This window comes from Zootoca vivipara, chromosome 11, assembly GCF_965207765.1.
Source record: "Zootoca vivipara chromosome 11, rZooViv2.hap1.1, whole genome shotgun sequence".
In the NCBI taxonomy this organism is placed as follows: Eukaryota; Metazoa; Chordata; class Lepidosauria; order Squamata; family Lacertidae; genus Zootoca; species Zootoca vivipara.
Window position 1 is genome coordinate 14,521,928 of NC_142594.1, and position 18,535 is coordinate 14,540,462.

At 43.4% G+C, this 18,535-nt stretch overlaps 1 protein-coding gene across 1 annotated transcript in view; it reads left to right on the top strand.

Annotated features, from left to right (window-relative positions):
* TRIM71 (tripartite motif containing 71) overlaps positions 1-18,407 on the top strand; it is a 61,874-nt gene extending 43,467 nt beyond the window's left edge. Inside the window, exons 2-4 of the mRNA XM_035129654.3 lie at positions 2,349-2,516; positions 7,925-8,059; positions 10,294-18,407. Coding sequence (XP_034985545.1) covers positions 2,349-2,516; positions 7,925-8,059; positions 10,294-11,745 — 1,755 coding nt within the window. The 3' untranslated portion in view covers positions 11,746-18,407. The remainder of the gene's footprint in view (positions 1-2,348; positions 2,517-7,924; positions 8,060-10,293) is intronic.
* Positions 18,408-18,535: the final 128 nt, after the last annotated feature.

The window sequence follows — 18,535 nt, forward strand, 5'->3', positions numbered from 1 at the left end:
TTTTATACAAAGCCCCCCCTTTTTTAAAGGAACCTGTTTGGCATGGAACAAAATGTTGGAGAACTATTGTTACTGAGCTAGCATTTCTTGATATGCTAGTGGACTAGAGGCTTTCTTGAAATAAAATAAAAATAAATCTGTTAATTGTTTTGCTTTCCCCTCTCTTCTGTAGTTGGTGTGCCTGAATGACTCCTACACTGTGCCTTGTATGCTTGCAAAAAGTAGCATCTGGATCTGCATGACAGGACTGCTCTCTGGCCTTTGACCTAGCTTTGCTTCTGGCATTAACTGTTTCAGAGGGTTAATAGTAGGTTTAGCTTGAAGCTGAACCCTTCCTCATATTGACGCCATTTTCTCTTCAGATGGCCCCTTTGAGTAGAAAGGGGTGGGGGAAAGGAGGATACTTTTAACAAGCAGGCGAATTGTGATATTCATGTGACTCACTAGTTGGCCTGCCTAGAGTTTTTTTTTTGCTTACTGCTTTAAAACTAGTAGAAGAGGGTTTTTCTGTACTCCGTGCCACACTATGATAAATCCTGTTGTTGAGAGATGTTTTGCCAAAAGAATAAATACGGTAGTCCTGAACTTTACATAAGCCCAACTATAACAAGAGATTTGTTAGACAGAAATCAAATTATTTTAAAGGATTGTGGTCCCGGCATTTAGGGAAAGCATAGGGATCAGACTGCAATGTGGGTGTAAATAAAGATGAACAAATCCCTAAATAAAATTACCCCTCTTGGCCCTGTAGTGTTGAAGAAACCATGTTGACCACCTGGATTTGTTTGAAGTTAAATGTTGAGAGTGACACACAGGAATGTCTGATCCTGTTATCACTTGCCCATCCCTTTTGCTGATTGACTGTTACCCATTGTTTGAATGTAATTTGTGCTGTTTGAACTTCATGTGTTCCCAAGAGGTAAATTTGAAGCTGATATACATCAGGGATTATGCATTCAATCTGATTTGAGTTCCTAGAGGGTGTTTTCCAATAGCAATGGATGGGATGGTGCTCGGAATGGCTTTTGCCATTTTATCTTGAATGGATTGTTAAAAGTTTGCTACCATGCCACAGGGTCTCTTGTTACTTCCCTCTGCTGGATGGAATGTGAAAATAGCTTTCTGATTTTACCGATGGACAATTCAACTAACCCTCTTGATGTTTTGTTTTGAGGAAGTTCACTGTAGGCTGCTTTAATGACAGATTTGCAGTTTTTTTAAAAAAAGTTGAAGGAGATGTTGTAAAAATTGGGGGATCTACACACACACACACACACACACACACACACCATCTGAGCAGTGCAAGAAATTCTACAGGTGTGCTTTGTGCGGGTCCAATTGAGACCACATGGAGATCTCTAGATGCCAGGTTGGTTACTGACATCTGCATTTGACTGGCCCTTCCAGCTTTCTGAAGAGCCTGTTTATTGCATGTATATCCCACCTTTTTCTCCAAAGAGTACATGGTTCACCCCCTCCTCAATTAATCCCTATGATGACCCTGTGAGGTAGGTTAAGGGGATGTGACTGGCCCAAGGTCACCCAGTGCGCTTCACGCTTCACGACTGAGTGGGGATTTGAACTCTGATCTGCCAGGTCTGACACTCTAACCCAGGGGTCAGCAAGGTTTATCTTGCCTGGGCCAGAGCAGTCCCGCGGAGATCCCTCCGTGGGCCGGATCATGCACATGCCTGCGATTTTCAGCATTTGCATGTGCACAGACGCGATTTTTGGCGCTGTGGAAGCGAGTCCCTGTGCCACTCTGCGCCGGTAGCTCAGTTTTTTGGGGGGGGGGGCTTGTGGGCCGGTCAAACGACCTCCACGGGCCACCTCTGGCCCATAGGCCTTAGGTTGCGGACCCCTGCTCTAACCACTACACCATACTGGCTTCCTACAGTACTTCTGCTATGGGGGGCAGCTCTATGAATTAAGTAGGTAAATAAACAGGGTGGGAAGCAAAATGTCAGAGAAGGGTCTGAAATACTTGTAGCTTGAATTTTCAGTTTGAAGCTTGAATTCATTTTGTTCTAGAGGGTTATATTTGAAGTTTTAACATACAGTATTGTAAACGGATTTATTATTTTTTCTTTAAAATATAAAGCAGTATAGGAATGAAATCAATAACAATAATAACAATTCCGACCACAGAGGGGGGGGAAAGGGCAGCTGGACATTACATTGTGGCGATCAGCTTATATATCTGAGTTTCTGCATCTGAGTTGACATCAGAGGAACCCCTGTGATTGTTCACTAATTTTACAGGTGACCATTGCTAACCATTGTTTTTCAAACCCACTTCTGGGCTAGCTTTTGTTCACCCATCTCACCTTGGGCCATCTCTCTTTCAGGTGCTCCATTTCTACTGTGACACTTGTTCTGTCCCCATCTGCCGGGAATGCAGCATGGGACGCCATGTGGGCCACAGTTTTATCTACCTCCAAGATGCTCTGCAGGACTCCAGAACTCTTACAATCCAGCTACTAGCCGATGCTCAACAGGGTCGCCAGGCCATTCAGGTAAATGTACAAGCCGCATGGCAGGCTGCAGATATTGTGGCTGTTCCTTGAACACCCAGCGGCCAATTTCTATAATCAACTGCAAGTACCCTGTTTTCCCGAAAGTAAGACATACCCATAAAATAAGCCGTAGCAGGATTTCTAAGCATTTGTGCAATATAAGCTGTACCCCGAAAATAAGACATAGTGATAGGCACATTCTGGAGGGCACCAAGGAAGAGACGAGGCTGGATGTGTAATAAAAAAATAAGACATCCCCTGAAAATAAGCCATAGCGTGTCTTCTTGAGGAAAAATAAATAGAGTCATACCTAGGTTTAAGTACACTTCGGTTTGAGTACTTTCAGTTTAAGTACTCCACGGACCCATCTGGAACGGATTAATCCACTTTCCATTACTTTCAATGGGAAAGTTCGCTTCAGTTTATGAACAGACTTCCAGAACCAATTGTGTACAGTGGTACCTCAGTTTATGAACACAACTGGTTCTGGAAGTCTGTTCATAAACTGAAGCGAACTTTCCCATTGAAAGTAATGGAAAGTGGATTAATCCGTTCCAGAAGGGTCCGCGGAGTACTCAACCTGAAGTGTACTTAACCCAAAGCACGGGTGTAATTGGTTCCGGAAGTCTGTTCATAAACTGAAGCGTTCATAAGCTGAAGCGAACTTTCCCATTGAAAGTAATGAAAAGTGAATTAATCCGTTCCAGTTGGGTCTGCGGTGTTTGTAAACCGAAAATTCGTAAACCGAGGTGTTCATAAACCGAGGTTCCACTGTACTTAAACCGAGGTACCACTGTATAAGACAGTGTCTTAATTTGGGGAAAACACGGTAATAGTTGTTTAATCCAGAGGTTATCAACCTTTTTGAGTCTGTGGCTCCCTTGACCAACTACATTTTTTCTGCGGCACCCCTGTGGGGCTCCGGAGCCCAGTTACGTCACCCCTTGCCTGCAGAGCTGGCAGCCTCTCACCCTTTTTCAAACACCCTCCCTTGTGGGGTCTTCCCACAGCCTCCTCTCCTCTCCCTTCTCCTTGGGAGTCCTCCAGGCATCTTGTGGTCTCTGAGCTGCCCCCTGCCCCAAAGAGCAGTGCCTCCTCACGCTGCCCCACAGGGGCCTGGGACTTGTCTGTCCATTCCCAACAGCAAGGGCTGGTGGACTGGCTGGCTGGGCTCTCTCGTCGGCTTGCTTGCTTACTCTGACGCCGCCTCAGGTCCTGGCAAACAGCACCCCCTGGCCAGCCCCAGAGGCACCCTTCACTTGTAGAGCTTGTAGCAAGGGCTGCTGCAACAAACAGCTGTGCAAGCCGTTGGGAGGAGGAGATGTGAGAAGGCATCAGAGGAGGGAGAGAAGGAAAGAAGGCCAGGGGCCAGTGTTGCCCAGGGCACCCCGACCATCATTCAAAGCACCCCAGGGTGCCACAGCACACTGCTTGAAAACCACTGGGACCGAATATAAATACAATAAATACAATAAATAAATATTAGGATCAAGGCCTCAAGCTCTGGCATGCCATAACTCCTTTTCCATCTGAAAAATGGCACAAAGCTTTATATTATGTTACAAGGTATGGGGAGTAGTGTTTCTGGGCACTCCTCTTTCTGCTATAAACTGATGCCACAAAACTAGTTTAACAGGTATAGCTCACCTCTCCAGAAACACTTTCTTACTTTACATGGGTGGTATTGCTCTGGTTCTTCCATCTGGAATGCAAGGGGCATTATTTCCTGGATCTTTAGTATTCAAAGAAGCACTATAAATGACTTGGAATGATATATACAGTACTGTATTTCAAATTGTTTTCACTAGGACGAGGCACTCTCACTAAATAGCGCCACCTGGTGGCACTAGAGCTCATAAGAATCCATTTTTAAATTGTCTTTTTGCTGATTTAAAAGTTATGGGAATGTGAAGGTTCCAATTAAAAAAAAAAGTAATGGAGAGAAGACCTTTCCTTTAATCGTGGTGCTGCATTTTCAGAGAAGAATGGTTTAAAACAATGAACGGCATTAACTTCCAGAAACCTAGTTGCAAATTATCGCAGCGTCACTTGGGAAACCTCAAATGTTTATAAATTAAGCTTGATACTAACTGGCCCAGTTCTGATACGCTAAACAATGGCTTGGTACTATTTTACTTGAACTAACCACAGTCAAGAGTAAACCAGAGTTCCCCAAGTTTGAGTATAACAGGAAACTCTGCTGTGCTTTATTCAAAACTGAAGAAACGGATGTTTTCAACTTCTTTCCCTCAAGTACTGAGGAAGTAGGGAGAGGGGAGGAATAAGCCTAAGCTTTGCCATGGTGCATTCCCATAATGCTCAACTGGGCCAGTGAGTAGACAGAGAAATAATCTGTGCATTCCCAATCCAGGAGAGGCTATGACAGCAGCTATTGTGTCAGTTCCTAGTGAGAGAAGCTATTTTAAGGCTTTATTTTCACTTTAGCAACCAGCCCATTGTATTCCATTGGCAAACTCTATAACCTCAACGTGAAATAAACATAAAACCTGGCCTGGAGGTTGATCTGCAGCTGATTTGCCCCCAACTCTGCCTGTTTTAATGTCTCGAAGTCACAGTGGGTTTATACATGCAGATGGATAGCTCAGCTGGTTAGAGTTTGGTGCTGAGAACGCCAAGGTTGCAGGTTCGATTCCTGCATGGGACAATTGCAAATTCCTGTACTGCGGGCAGCTTGACTTAGATGATCCTCAGGGTCTTTTAAGCCTATAATTATATGATTTGTACCAGGGTTTGTGCCAGGCTGGAGGTAAAGATTTACATGTTTAAACACTACTCTACATGCAGAAGTAAGGCATGCAAGGGAGAAGGTTAGCATGTCAAGGGAATGGTTCAGCCTAGCTTTCTACATACAAGAAGTTTTGTCCTCCACTCCCCATGTAATGCTCTCCAAAAGTGAAGCCAGACTGGTGTCGACACTTGACATCTTTTAAGTGTGAGGTTAAGAATTTCCTCCTCTTCCAGACATTTGATAGAATATGATCCAGTTGGGTCAAGGTATTATGTTAGTGTGCTGTAGGTAAGGGTTTGCTTTTCCTGCAAAGGCTGCTATTTAATGTGTTTGATTTGTTGCTAAATTGTTGACAATTTTTAGGCATTTCTGTATGGTTTTTAAACGTTATTGCAAGTTTCCTAGAAGCTGTCCTTTATTATGAGAAATTCATTCATTCACTCACTCACTGTGCAAGGCAACATTTAAACATGTGCCTTCTTGCTTTTCATCTTGACATGGAAACCTCTTGCTGCATTTATAGATGCCTGTATTTGAAAAATAAGCTAGAGGGAAAGAGATCTGCCACATTGGTTGCAAGTGGTCAGCCCTTTGTACTTACAGCACTGCTGGTAGTCACTGTATATCAGGCATGTCAAACCTGCGGCCCTCCAGATGTTTTGGACTACAATTCCCATCTTCCCCAACCACTGGTCCTGCTAGCTAGGGATCATGGGAGTTGTAGGCCAAAACATCTGGAGGGCTGCAGGTTTGACATGCCTGCTGTATATCAATGAGGAGACTTCAGGGGGAAGGGATCTGAAAAAGGCTTCTTGGAAAACCCCATAACTCTCTCCTCCTGATGGAGCCTTTTAAAATAAAGCCTTGATCCTTGGAATGGTGGCGGTGCATTTTCTGCTTCACTTTTGCAACAAAGGCCCTCTGGATAAGAGAAATTAAATGAACATGCGGATTTTCCATTTTTGTAAAGAAACATCTGCAAAGGGGAAGAGCATACCGAATGCTGCTGCTGGAGGCTTACGCACCAACTCTCTGCAACTGGGAAGTTTTCATGGAACGATCTTATCTCTCTCTTTTGTTGCAAAACTACAGCTATCTCAATGTAAATAGATAGGTTGCTGGCCCAATAAATCACTCCCTTTGGAAAAAATTCTCCCCTTAAACAATAGAAGCCTCAGGGGTATGAACTTGTAGGTTTTCAAAAAACAAAACACCCCAGGTGAATTCTACTTATCTACCTTTGTTAATCATGCTCGTAAATCTAAAGCTTAAATTTATAATAATCAAAGGAACAAATGTCAGTGTAGCTCCATCTTCAGCCCTGGTGTTGGTAGTAAAGTGACTAGGGCTAATTTCCCCAATCCTGAAGCTGCTAAAAAGGAGCATGCAAATACCATCTTTTTTGCTGAAGGCGGCATCAGGCTTAGAGTGTGAATGTTCAAATTAGTGCTAGTACCTAATTAACCTGAAACCACCCATCTCTTCTTATAAGGTTAATATTAGGTGCCTAACTTAACAATGCACCTATATAAGCACACGGTTTGCTTGCTGTGCCGTAAGCCACCCAGAGTGGCTGGGGAAACCCAGCTAGGTGGGCGGGGTATAAATAATTTTAAAAATCTTATTATTAGTTTATTATTGTCTTTTTTGGACAGGGCGCAGCGGGAGGCAAACATTGCACTGAGCTCATGCTCTCTTTGTTGCTTAAGTTGTTCATTGCACTCGGAGCATTGCTGAGTGATGGCTATTATTTGGGGGTGGGGCAACAACCATTTATATTCTGTCTTTTCTATCAAAGAGCTTATGGTCCTCCTCTCTTTCTTTTATCCTCACAACAGCCCTGTGAAGTGGGCTAGGCTGAGAAGTAATGAGTGGACCAAGGTCACCCAGAGAGAGTTTCATGTCTGAGTGGGGATTTGAACCCAGGTCTCTCCCCAGCCCTATTCTGGCACCCGAACCACTTTACTGGTTTTCAAATCATTTCTGGAAATCAAGGAAAAGTGTATTATATGTCAAAATGATGGTGATCTTGTAAGCTGATACAGTATTGGGCTAGGGGAGTTCCTTAAGAAATATTGAAGAGCCAGTTCTCAAGTTTAAACACCTTGCTGCTATTGAGTTGGAGGGTGAGGAGGAGGAGGAGGATGACAGCAGGAGCGAGAGGGATGCAAGGCATAGTGAAGCCTGGGTCTAAAAAACCCACTGAATTAGACTAATGGCGCCCTAGTCATACTCTCCCCCCCCCCGCTTCTACAATGCCTTTTAAAAAGTTTGAAAAGTGAAGAAGAATCTGCAAACATCCCAAAGAAATGAGACTTTTGGGTTTTGGCAGTGCGCTTTCTACTAGCTTCTTGCTGACGAATCTTGTGTGTAGCTGCTTGCTGTGTGTGTGTGTGTGTTGAATTGGAGAGAGCTAGCCTGGCCCAGTCGTGGGTAGACGTTCCCTCCCTCTTCCATAAAAAACCCTGATGGTTATCTTGGTCAAGTCTTGAACACACTAACCTTGAACTTTTTGCCCCATGCTGTGGGAATTGGTGATGTATTGGTCACTTTCTGCTTCAGTTCTAGAAGAGTTGTATTGCATGAGAAATCCACCATGTGCTACTGTTTAATCACATTGAGTTATTTTCTTTTTCTTTCTCTCCCTCTTGCTTTTTAGCTCAGCATTGAGCAGGCCCAAGCTGTAGCAGAACAGGTTGAGATGAAGGCAAAAATGGTACAATCTGAAGTGAAAGCAGTGACATCTAGACACAAGAAGGCCCTAGAAGAAAGGGAGTGTGAGCTGCTATGGAAGGTAAAAAAAGAAAAGACAGGGCATGCCATCTGGTTCATGAACCACAATGGCACACTTTATTGTTGTCCCCTGGCAAATGGGACAGGGCATTCCTTGCTGATCTGTGTCTTGTTTAAACAGCTGGTTTTCTTGTTTGTCTTCACAATAAACATGTGCTATGGTTACCCATCTATAAAAGGAACAAGAGAAAAAGTTCTGTGAAAGAGTAGCTGAATTCAGACAAAGCACTAAACTATGGTGCCATGCCAACATTGCTGGACTACAAATTCCATCATTCCTGAGCATTGCCTGTGCTTGCTGGGGCTGATGGGAGTTGTGGTCCAAAGCAACTTCTGGAGGGGCACCATGTTGCCTGCACCTGTATTAAACATAGGCTAGTATTGCAGGAATGATGCTAGCCTTGCCCTGGTGAATGAGCTGGTATACTTTCCTCTCTTCTGTCACCCAAATCTTGGCAAACTCTGACTGATCTCAACTGTTCATGGAAACCAGCCAGCTGCATAAACCGTAGTTTGACGTTGCCTTGTTTCCACTAACAGTAACTTAGACGCAACTCTTGATTTGTTAAGGTTTGAATGACCCAACAAGTTGTGGGTAATTTCAGATGGAAGTGAAACTTTCTGAATTCTGTGTGGCTGTGCTGAAGGAGGAGAGGGCCTGGGAGAAGCTGGGTTCATTCATGCAAAGCTAAACTATGGTTTTAATGTTCCATCTGAACCAGCCTATTCTCTGCTAGACGAAACTGGCTATCACCCAGCCCTTGATAAACATGGAAAGTATATAGAGCTATACTCCCCCCCCCCCAATGGTGAAATGTACTTTAGTTTTTACAGCAGATTCTGAATACTACAAAGCCACGTATTCTTGCCACAAATTACTTCTCTGTTCTTTGAGTGTGAAACCCTGTAGAATTAACTGTCCTTTTAAGCCCCTTGTGTGGCTTGTAAATAAAACTAGCAGGGCTGGAAAATAAATTCTTTTGGGGGGCTATCATTTTAGGCTGTTATCAGGGGAGCTGACTTGGGCCCCAGGTTGTGGGTGCCAGTGCGTGTTGTGTCTTGACGTCACAATGTTACACATGCCACCTTGGAACCTGAATTCTGGTGGTACTGGACGTCAGGTTCCGAGGTCTCGCAAGGCCTCTCCGAGATGTCTCTAGGCCTCAGATATGACTTCTAGTGCTTCGAGAGGCTGAGCACCCACAACAAACTTTTGGTGGGTGCTCAGGCACTCAGAGCCCCCTATAGTTGGTGCCCCTGGGCTGTATATAGGTGATTTTCCTGATTATAGTGACTTCAGCCAGGTAGGAGAGTAGTTTTTTTACCTCAACCCAATTTTAGAATGTGTTCCTCTTTCCTTAAATACACAGCTATCTTTGTGGTAACGTATCTTAACATGTTGCGTCTTAACTTGGGCAACATCTAATATGTTGCCCCAGTTAAGATGTTACACATAATAGGCATAAATGTAATCTGAGAGTGTGTCCATCTCATCCTTTTCTCTCAAGTACCTGAGCACATCTACATGAGGGGGTAGTTTTAATGGGACAATATAGATATTTTTGAGTGTCTGGGGGGCAGGAATGCCACAAACATCCAGCAACCCCCCCAAACAACATTTTCCTCACTGCCATGCCTACCATTATTGCAGAGGAAGAGATGATTTTTGTTAACTGAGGTGCAGTTGTCAACACATCAGAATTCTTCTTTCCTTTAACATCTTAAATACACAGCTCAAGCTGCCAACAACATTTATGATATCCTAGAGACAAAGGATGCATAATTGTGTCTTTAGGGCAGGGGGGCAAAGCTAGCTGGAAAACAAAATGGCGGCATAATTCTGTGTCTCCAATGGCCCTGAGACAAAATCTAAGCAGAGTGGATCCTATTGACATCCAATCAAAAAGTTTTATATTGCCTAGACAAGGTGATGATCCAAGAAATATGGGGATCAAAAAGTAAATCAAAAAGTTTGAGGCTTCAGAGGAGGCCTCAGACACCAACACGACCAAAGGCAATATGGAAGCCGCCAAAGGCGGGGAAGTAAGTGGCTGCCATAAGGGAGGAGGACAGAGACTCAGATGAGTACATTAATAAAATAAGGTAGGCCCTGGCCTTGGACCAAAGAGCAGCCCTAGCTCTATTTGAGCAGAAATTTGACATGCTTTCTAGCAAACTTATCAGATACTTCTCAAACAGTGTACAAATTGTGTCTCTGTGTTACCTTCATTTTAGGTGGAGAAAATCCGCCAAGTGAAAGCCAAGTCCCTCTACCTGCAGGTTGAGAAACTGCGTCAGAATCTAAACAAGTTGGACAACACCATCAGCGCAGTGCAGCAGGTGCTTGAGGAAGGTCGGAGCATTGATATCCTCCTGGCTCGCGACCGGATGCTCGCTCAGGTGCAGGAGCTGAAGAACGTCCGAGGCTTCCTGCAGCCCCAAGAGGACGACAGGGTCATGTTCACTCCTCCTGATCAGGCATTGTATATGGCCATCAAGTCCATGGGGTTTGTCAGCAGCGGGGCTTTCGCTCCTCTGACCAAAGCCACTGGGGAAGGTCTCAAGCGTGCACTGCAGGGCAAAGTGGCCTCTTTCACAGTGATAGGCTATGACCACGACGGGGAGACTCGTCTTTCTGGGGGAGACATGATCTCTGCCGTGGTCATGGGGCCCGATGGAAATCTCTTTGGGGCAGATATTAGCGACCAGCAGAACGGAACCTACATCGTCAGTTACAGGCCACAGATGGAAGGGGAGCACCTGATTTCGGTCATGATGTGCAACCAGCACATAGAAAACAGCCCGTTCAAAGTCACCGTCAAGTCAGGGCGCAGCTATGTTGGCATCGGGCTCCCGGGGCTCTGTTTCGCCAGCGAGGGGGATAGTGAGGGCAAGTTGTGCCGCCCCTGGGGCGTCAGTGTAGATAAGGAAGGCTACATCATAGTCGCCGACCGCAGCAACAACCGCATCCAGGTCTTTAAGCCTTGCGGCGCCTTCCACCACAAGTTTGGCACCTTGGGCTCCAGGCCCGGCCAGTTCGACAGGCCTGCCGGCGTGGCCTCCGACTCCTCGCGGCGGATTGTTGTGGCCGACAAGGACAATCATCGCATCCAGATCTTCACCTTTGACGGCCAGTTCATTCTGAAGTTCGGGGAGAAAGGAACCAAGAACGGGCAGTTCAATTACCCATGGGATGTGGCGGTGAACTCCGAGGGCAAAATCCTGGTGTCCGACACAAGGAACCATCGGGTTCAGCTCTTTGGGCCTGACGGAGTGTTCCTGAACAAGTACGGTTTTGAAGGGGCACTCTGGAAGCACTTTGATTCCCCGAGAGGAGTGACGTTCAATCATGAAGGCCACCTGGTTGTGACGGATTTCAATAATCACCGTCTTCTGGTCATACACCCCGACTGTCAGTCGGCCCGCTTCCTTGGATCCGAAGGCACAAGCAATGGCCAGTTTCTGCGCCCACAAGGTGTGGCCGTGGACCAGGAAGGTCGAATCATTGTGGCAGATTCCAGGAACCACCGCGTGCAGATATTTGAGCCGAATGGCAGCTTTTTATGCAAATTTGGCACTCAGGGAAGTGGCTTTGGTCAGATGGACCGTCCTTCAGGTATAACAGTCACCCCAGATGGCATGATTGTTGTGGTTGACTTTGGAAACAATCGCATACTCGTCTTCTGATCTGTCTCTAATCTATACTTAAGAAGAAAACTGTCTCAGGGAAAATCCTTTTAAGAAAACACACACACACACACACATTGCAACCTTAGTTTCAAACCTACCTCATCTTTAATTTTTTTTTAATAGATGAATGTACTTTTATCTACCTCATTATATTTGTGTTCCTTTTACCTCCACAGTATACACACAGTGCAGCATAAAATTAAACTACTACTTCTTCTCCCCCTCCCCCCCCCCGGATGTGGGGACATTCATGGTTTTGTGCACGCTAGCTGGTTTGGGCGGCAAATCCTGTAGACTCTGCCAAAAAGGCGCACACTCTCATCTTTAAAAAGAAGAATGGAAAAAAATTATGTAGTTTTTTGGTATTTTTTAATTTTGTTGTTCTGATCGTACTGTGGGGAGTTGTTTTGTTTTATGGCGGCGGTGAAGGGGTCCTGTTTTTAGATGCTGCTGCAGCAGAGAACTTGTTCCTTGTTCTCCTTTATTTTCTTTTTAATACCTCAGTGCATTTGACATACTGTTCAGCGTTAAAAGAGTGGTCTTTTTCCAAAGGCTTTGGTCTTTTTTTTGCAAGTGGGATGGGATTCCCTGGGCCAGGGAGGGAAGCCCAGGTTCTTCTTCATTGGTATTTGCTGTTTTGCATGTATATTTTTTTGTAAAAGAAAAATGCAGTAACCCCACAACACAAAAGGAAGTTGTTTAGGAAAATGCACAAGACATTATGAATATGTTTAGCTTCTCTTTATTTGGTGGCTTTGGACAGCGGTCCAAAGTTGCACGTGGTAAATGTCCTCCCGGTATGTGGAACCTCTGGGAGCAGCCCTCCTTTTCCTCCTCACTGCTGAGCAAGCTGCTCTCCAAACTTGGAAACGTTTAGAAGTTTTACCTCCAGTGCAGCATGCGGTGCGGCCTGGGTGCGCGGGTGATTGTGTGTGGGGGAAGCCTTGCGAGAAAGTGGCTTCTGTCAAAAGGCGATCTCTGGATCGTAGCTTTGGTGCCACTTGTTCTCAAAAGGTGCGCAAGGGCTTCCTTTTGACCATGTGTTTCTCTCATAGCCTTTAAACCCCACCCCCACCCTGGTTCTTTATAAAAATATATATTTTTGTCTGTGCTCTTTTTCTCTCTAGATACAGACACAACTCTCTGTTACAATGCACACGGAAAGGCAGTGAGTCAAATGCTTGGGCCGAGTGTTCTGTTTGTTCTGAAGAGGCAAACTGTTTGAAGGCATGCGTTGGAAGAATTGACTTTTTAGAAATCGAGCCTAGTTCGTGCCTAGAGACATTTATAATTGTTCAGATATAAACAACGGAAATTTGGAGATTCAGGGTGTTTCAGTCACACCTGGGTGAAGGAAAAGAGACTGTAGTAACGGAATCTGAGCTTTTCATAAAGCTCCCCTTCTTTCTCTCTTTATTAGAATGGTCTACATGGGAAATTCATCTTGCCAGGACACCCATGTAGTGCCCTCTCTTAGGGACAAGATAGTGTGCAGAAAGAGAACCACCCTAAAACCTACCTCATTTGCTCCAGCGCCAAAGAATGCCATGTGAAATGGGGGTGCAGTATCTTAAACCAAAACTATGAGTTCCTTGAATTTATTCAGCCACAAAATTTAGCACTGAGAGAGGTGAGATTCTTAGACTTCTCCAATAAGCTCCAGATTTCAGGCTTTGTACCTAACCATAGGAATGCAATTCCTCCATGTTGTCCTGTTTAAACTTTCTAGTTCACACCTTAACACTATACATTCTTCTATACAGATATTTGGGAGCAAGCCTCATTGGCCACGTGGGGCGTATTCTTGAGCAAGTGCGTGGTGGGATTGTAGCTATTCCCTTTGCTAAGGTTATCTCAGGAGACATATCTGTCCTGTTTCGTTTATGTGTCTCGACTAGAATCCTAGTTGGAAATCCAAAATATCGATAAGGTGGATGTTTCTGGCATAGTGACGAGACTTTTTTTTTGTATCCGTTATTACCGAGGAAGAAATAAGTTGTACTGTCACATGAAGGCTGAAATGTGGTCCAGTTAATGTATATGAATGCTCTACCATATGCCTATTATTTGGGGGGGGGGGAGAATTAAACTTTTCTAGGGATTTCAATACTAACAAAGCTGTTGTGAGTTGCACTTTGCGTATTTTCTTAGAAACTAACTTTTAGAAACAGGAAGCTTGAGTTTTGTCTTTTCATTGAACCGCAGCCCACAGAATGCAGAAAACCTTTCCCCAGCAAATTTGGATGGTCCAGGAATAATGTAGAATTGGTGAGCGTCTGAATGCTAATGTTTCTAATAGGTTTAATCAGGTTAGTTCGAAACATTGCCTTTCCTTTTAGCCAATGCCAGCATCTATGAAGAGAGTGCATCAAAGCCTGTTAGGATACTGGATTGTTTTTTTAAAGAGCTGATATAGTTTAAAGTGGGAAACAGTTCTCTGCAGTCGCAGTGAAATTCACTTTGGTTCTCATTTCCTCCCCTCGCTAGTTTGTAGTGGGCCTGGTGATGTGACGTTTGAGGATGTCCACACACTAAGTAGCTGTTTAGTTGCAAAGCATAGTTTAGTGGAGATAGAGGCATCTGTCAGTGGCATTGTAACCACAGCAGTATATTTTGTGCCACCTCTTCGAGAATCTCTTGCATCCTGCTTGGAAGGTTTTCTGCCCCCTCTCTGTACACCAAAATGCCATGTTTTCTTCTGGAAAAGGTAATCTGTGTGCTCTTAATAGAAGACCTGCCATTCAACTGCTCATCACATTACATCAGAAATTGTTGTCTAAATTGGAGGTGTGTTGGTTCCATGCAGTGTCTCTGGAGATTTCATGCTTAACATGATGTTCTAAGGCATTGCAAATTAGAGCATTTTACTTGGGACTCAAGTTGAGAAGTAAGGTTAGCCTTCCTGATCTAGCTACCAAAGATAAACTGGTTAAAAAGCTTTAATTTTAGAGTTGGCAGAATCCCGTGTGTGTGTGTCTGTAAGGCAAGTGTTTGTCTTCCTTCTATTGATGTTACCCTATTTGCTTTTGGATGGGCTTCTCTTAAAATAAGCTACTTTTTTGTTGAGTAAAAGTTCTCTGTGCTGTGCCATCCCATTTTGCTGTGTAAAACTGTTAGGTAGCGGAATAGTGTTTTGAGCTTCGTGACTTTTGTATGTATTTGCTGCACAAGCTTGGAGAAGCCAGAAATCTCTTTACTTGTAGGAAAGAAATGGTGCCTGTCGTTCTTCCATGAATACACTACTTCTACTGGTGGATCTAGATATCCACAGTTTGGCACAAAGAAAACGGGGTGGGCGGGAGCATCTGAAAAACCATGTTCAGCTTGCATATCGAAATGTTTTATTTTTTAAATGCTGCTGTTTGGCTACCCTGAGTGACTCCTGTCAGTAACTGCAGTTGGTGTAGTGCTAAGCACATGTTATCTCACCTAAAGTATTAATGTACTTCTGACATAGGAGTGTTTATAATACTATGAAGCTAAGTAGTGTAATAATACAGGAAACATTTAATGCCAACATAAAATGCCCCTTAGGGGTTTGGGTTTTTATTGGGTATGTAAGTGACAGGATTTAAACTCCATTTATTTGCATGTTCATGGGCTTTATACAGCAACTCAGGACTCAAGTACAAAGCAGGACTACCAAAAAGTGCGTAAGCTGCAAGCTACAAACATGTGCTTTGTATAAGTCTTCTGAGCTAATAAATCTGGTTTAGGCAAAATATGTTTTTTAAATGCTTTCTAAATTTTGTGCACTAAACACTTGAATTTGAGCTGTTATAAATTGTAACTCCCCCCTCCTCCGTCCCAAATGCATTCCCCATCAAATCATCGCTATGCTCCTGATTAAGCTTTACGAATCAAATATTCTGCTAAATAGTCTTTCTTTGTTGTTGCTGAAAGCCCAGTAGGAAGTCATGGTGCTGAGCAGCAGTAATTCAGGTGGCTAACTTTGATACCGTTAAGTATAACTTATTTGGGGAAACCATGAAAGTAATAGTGTAAGTGGAGGTTGCCATGGAGACCTAAAATATATAAAAAAATATGTTCTCCCTAAACCTAATGAGATCTGGGATCAAGGGGGGCATTTCCTTATGGCATTGCAAGTGATTGGTGTGGCCTGTTTTAGTTAGTTAAGCAAATATTAATTTATTAAAGAGGAGAGGTCTCTGCTTGATTTTAGCCATATCTCAAGATTTCTTTTGAAGATCAGGAGATTCCTATGTTTAGTTCTGATTTAAATTAAGAAGTGCCAAAGCATTTTTTGTGTGGAGTTGTGTTTTGTGTGTGTGTGTGGTTTGTTGTTTTTTTATGTAAGTATATCCAAAGGTGCCAAAAGGTAATAGGGTATTAAAAAGAAAAGATGTTTAGACATGCACACAGTTTGGACTGTGTAAAAAGTTAACACTGGTACTTGCGTTAGACAAACACTGTTTTTGGTCCTTGAGTCCTCAGGAAACCAGCAAGAACCCAGTTTGCTGTGGTACTAAGATGCCTAAAAAAAGTAGAATTTAAAGTTCTACCTCACTTTGATGAAATAAGCACAGTATCTACCTCAAATGTAGCACCAGAATGTCACAGAAGAAAATGGTTTTCCACCACGAGGAGAAAAGGGATTGACCACAAATAGCATTAAACCAGGGTGGCCCAACCCCCCCCCCCCCATGGCCACACTGTAAGAGTAAGTGTAAGAGACACTTTGGAAATCTCAGGCAAACAAACCAATAACCCTTCGCCATGAACCAGTCTTTTAAAGTCACATCCCCTCCCCATCTCTGTATTAAGACACAGTGGACTGGTCAGTAAATTGGGTCTTGTGTAGTTCTTGTGATTACAGGTCTCTCTGCTAGAGGAAAGAACCCTGTTTGCTCATATCTACTGGTTAGTTTGTTAGAAAACAATCTTGTGCCTGCCATGAAAACACTAATTATCCATTGAGAATTATATGAAAGGAAGTAATAATCTCCTACATTTCAAAATGATTGTATGTGACGGACGGGAATGAGATTGTGGGTTATTCTGTTAATTTTTGGAACAGGACATTCTGGCAGAGTTAAGATGCTCACATCAAAGGCAGTATAGACTGGACTGTCTCTTCCATTGTTTTCCACACATAACAGCAAAGCTAGAATAGAAGCACACAATGTATTGCTGTGATCGTATCTCCTAAATCTTTGCCTCTTCCCCTGTCTTTCTTATAAGTGGGATATGAGAATTGGATAATGACTCCAGTGGGTACAGACCACTACTAGAAATCATGCTATGTTGACCTTGGTAAGATTGGGATGGCATTTGGTCTCTCCCCCCCCTTCCCCATAATTGTTTAACCAGTAATGGTTCTTCAGGAAGAATTTTTTTAAAAAAAGAAAGCTTTGTTGTACCTGCATGGTCTTAGACCTCTTCAATGATTGTATCAATGTACAAACTCAGGTTGCCTTTTAATTTTGTTTGTAGCTCTTTTGTCAAGAGAGCTTTGGTGACTGAATGTTAAGTGTATGTAGTAGAATAGATGGCGTTCTTTAAGCTGCCAAACTAGAAAAATTCTTTTGTAGCATTACAAAATATTTCTCAAGTCTATGTAGATTCTTTCCCAGGGAGAGCTTCTTGGTTTTAGTCTCTTCCCCTTAAGACATTTTTTAAAAAATAGTTAATGTGCTCAAAGTCACCCAAGCTTGTGGGGGGGGGGTGACTTTTCTTACTGTATGTGATATCTCTTGTGCCTAACCTGTTGTGCATCTATTTAGATGGTGGTACATTTCTAAACAGTTAAGGCAATGGTCCTTGATAAAAATAAAAAGCATGTCGGGGTTTTTTCCTATGCCTAAACACAAAGTGGGTGGTCTAAGACCAAAGAGAACATGTTAAAAAAAATTCAGTTTTTTTTTTGGGGGGGGGAACACCCTCTGCAGACTAAATTCCTCCATTGGCTGTATAGTACAACTTGATCTTTGTGAATCAAAGTTACTCAAGCAAGAAATTTAATTTTAGAACAGTCCTATGGTCCCTTTAAAGGGCACCCCAGGGTCCGTAGGATAGAGATTTCACTCTCAGCTCGAGAAGGAGGCTTTACCTTTGAATTTCAAAGTCTCCTGTTTCGGGTGCAAAAACCACCGGTGCTATTACATACTGTAGGTGGCTTTGGATGCATGTGATTCAACACCCCCCCCCCCAAAAATGAGAGCAGGGAAGTACACCTGTCCTAGAGCCAGTTGCTTTTTAATAAATCTCTGCTGGAGACCTCTGCTGCTCTTACCTCCACTTCCAGGTAAGCAGCCTAGCTAAAGTCCCACAATACAAATATGGGTGTTGTGTATAGCTTGATTTGGTCGAGACAATTATTTCCTTCCTTCAGCTGATGCCCTGTATCTTTTTAAGATTTGGTCAGCTGGTGTTCTGAAGTTGCAGAGTACAGAACAGGTGAGGCACAAGCTTTGTTTAAATGGGCTAAAAAAATTAAAGTTAGAACTTGCGTGTTTTTAATGGAGGCTTCTGAATGTATCTTTGTGGTCCATGGAGAAGGCTGAAGGATGTAGCAAGGGGACAATGTATCAAGCTACTGGCAGCCTTAAAACAAAGTCATTCTCTCTCTGGACTTTAAAATGTTTCTATGCAGTTTATTTTATTTTTGTTTAATCAAATAAATGTGAGTTTCACTTCAATTGTGGTTTGTCTTCCATTTCTCCCCACCCCTCTTTCAAATGCATGTATACCAAAAACCAACAAGGATAGCGTTAGCTTCACAACAGCCCTCTAACTCCTGAAATTCATACGGACTCAGCGCTGGAAG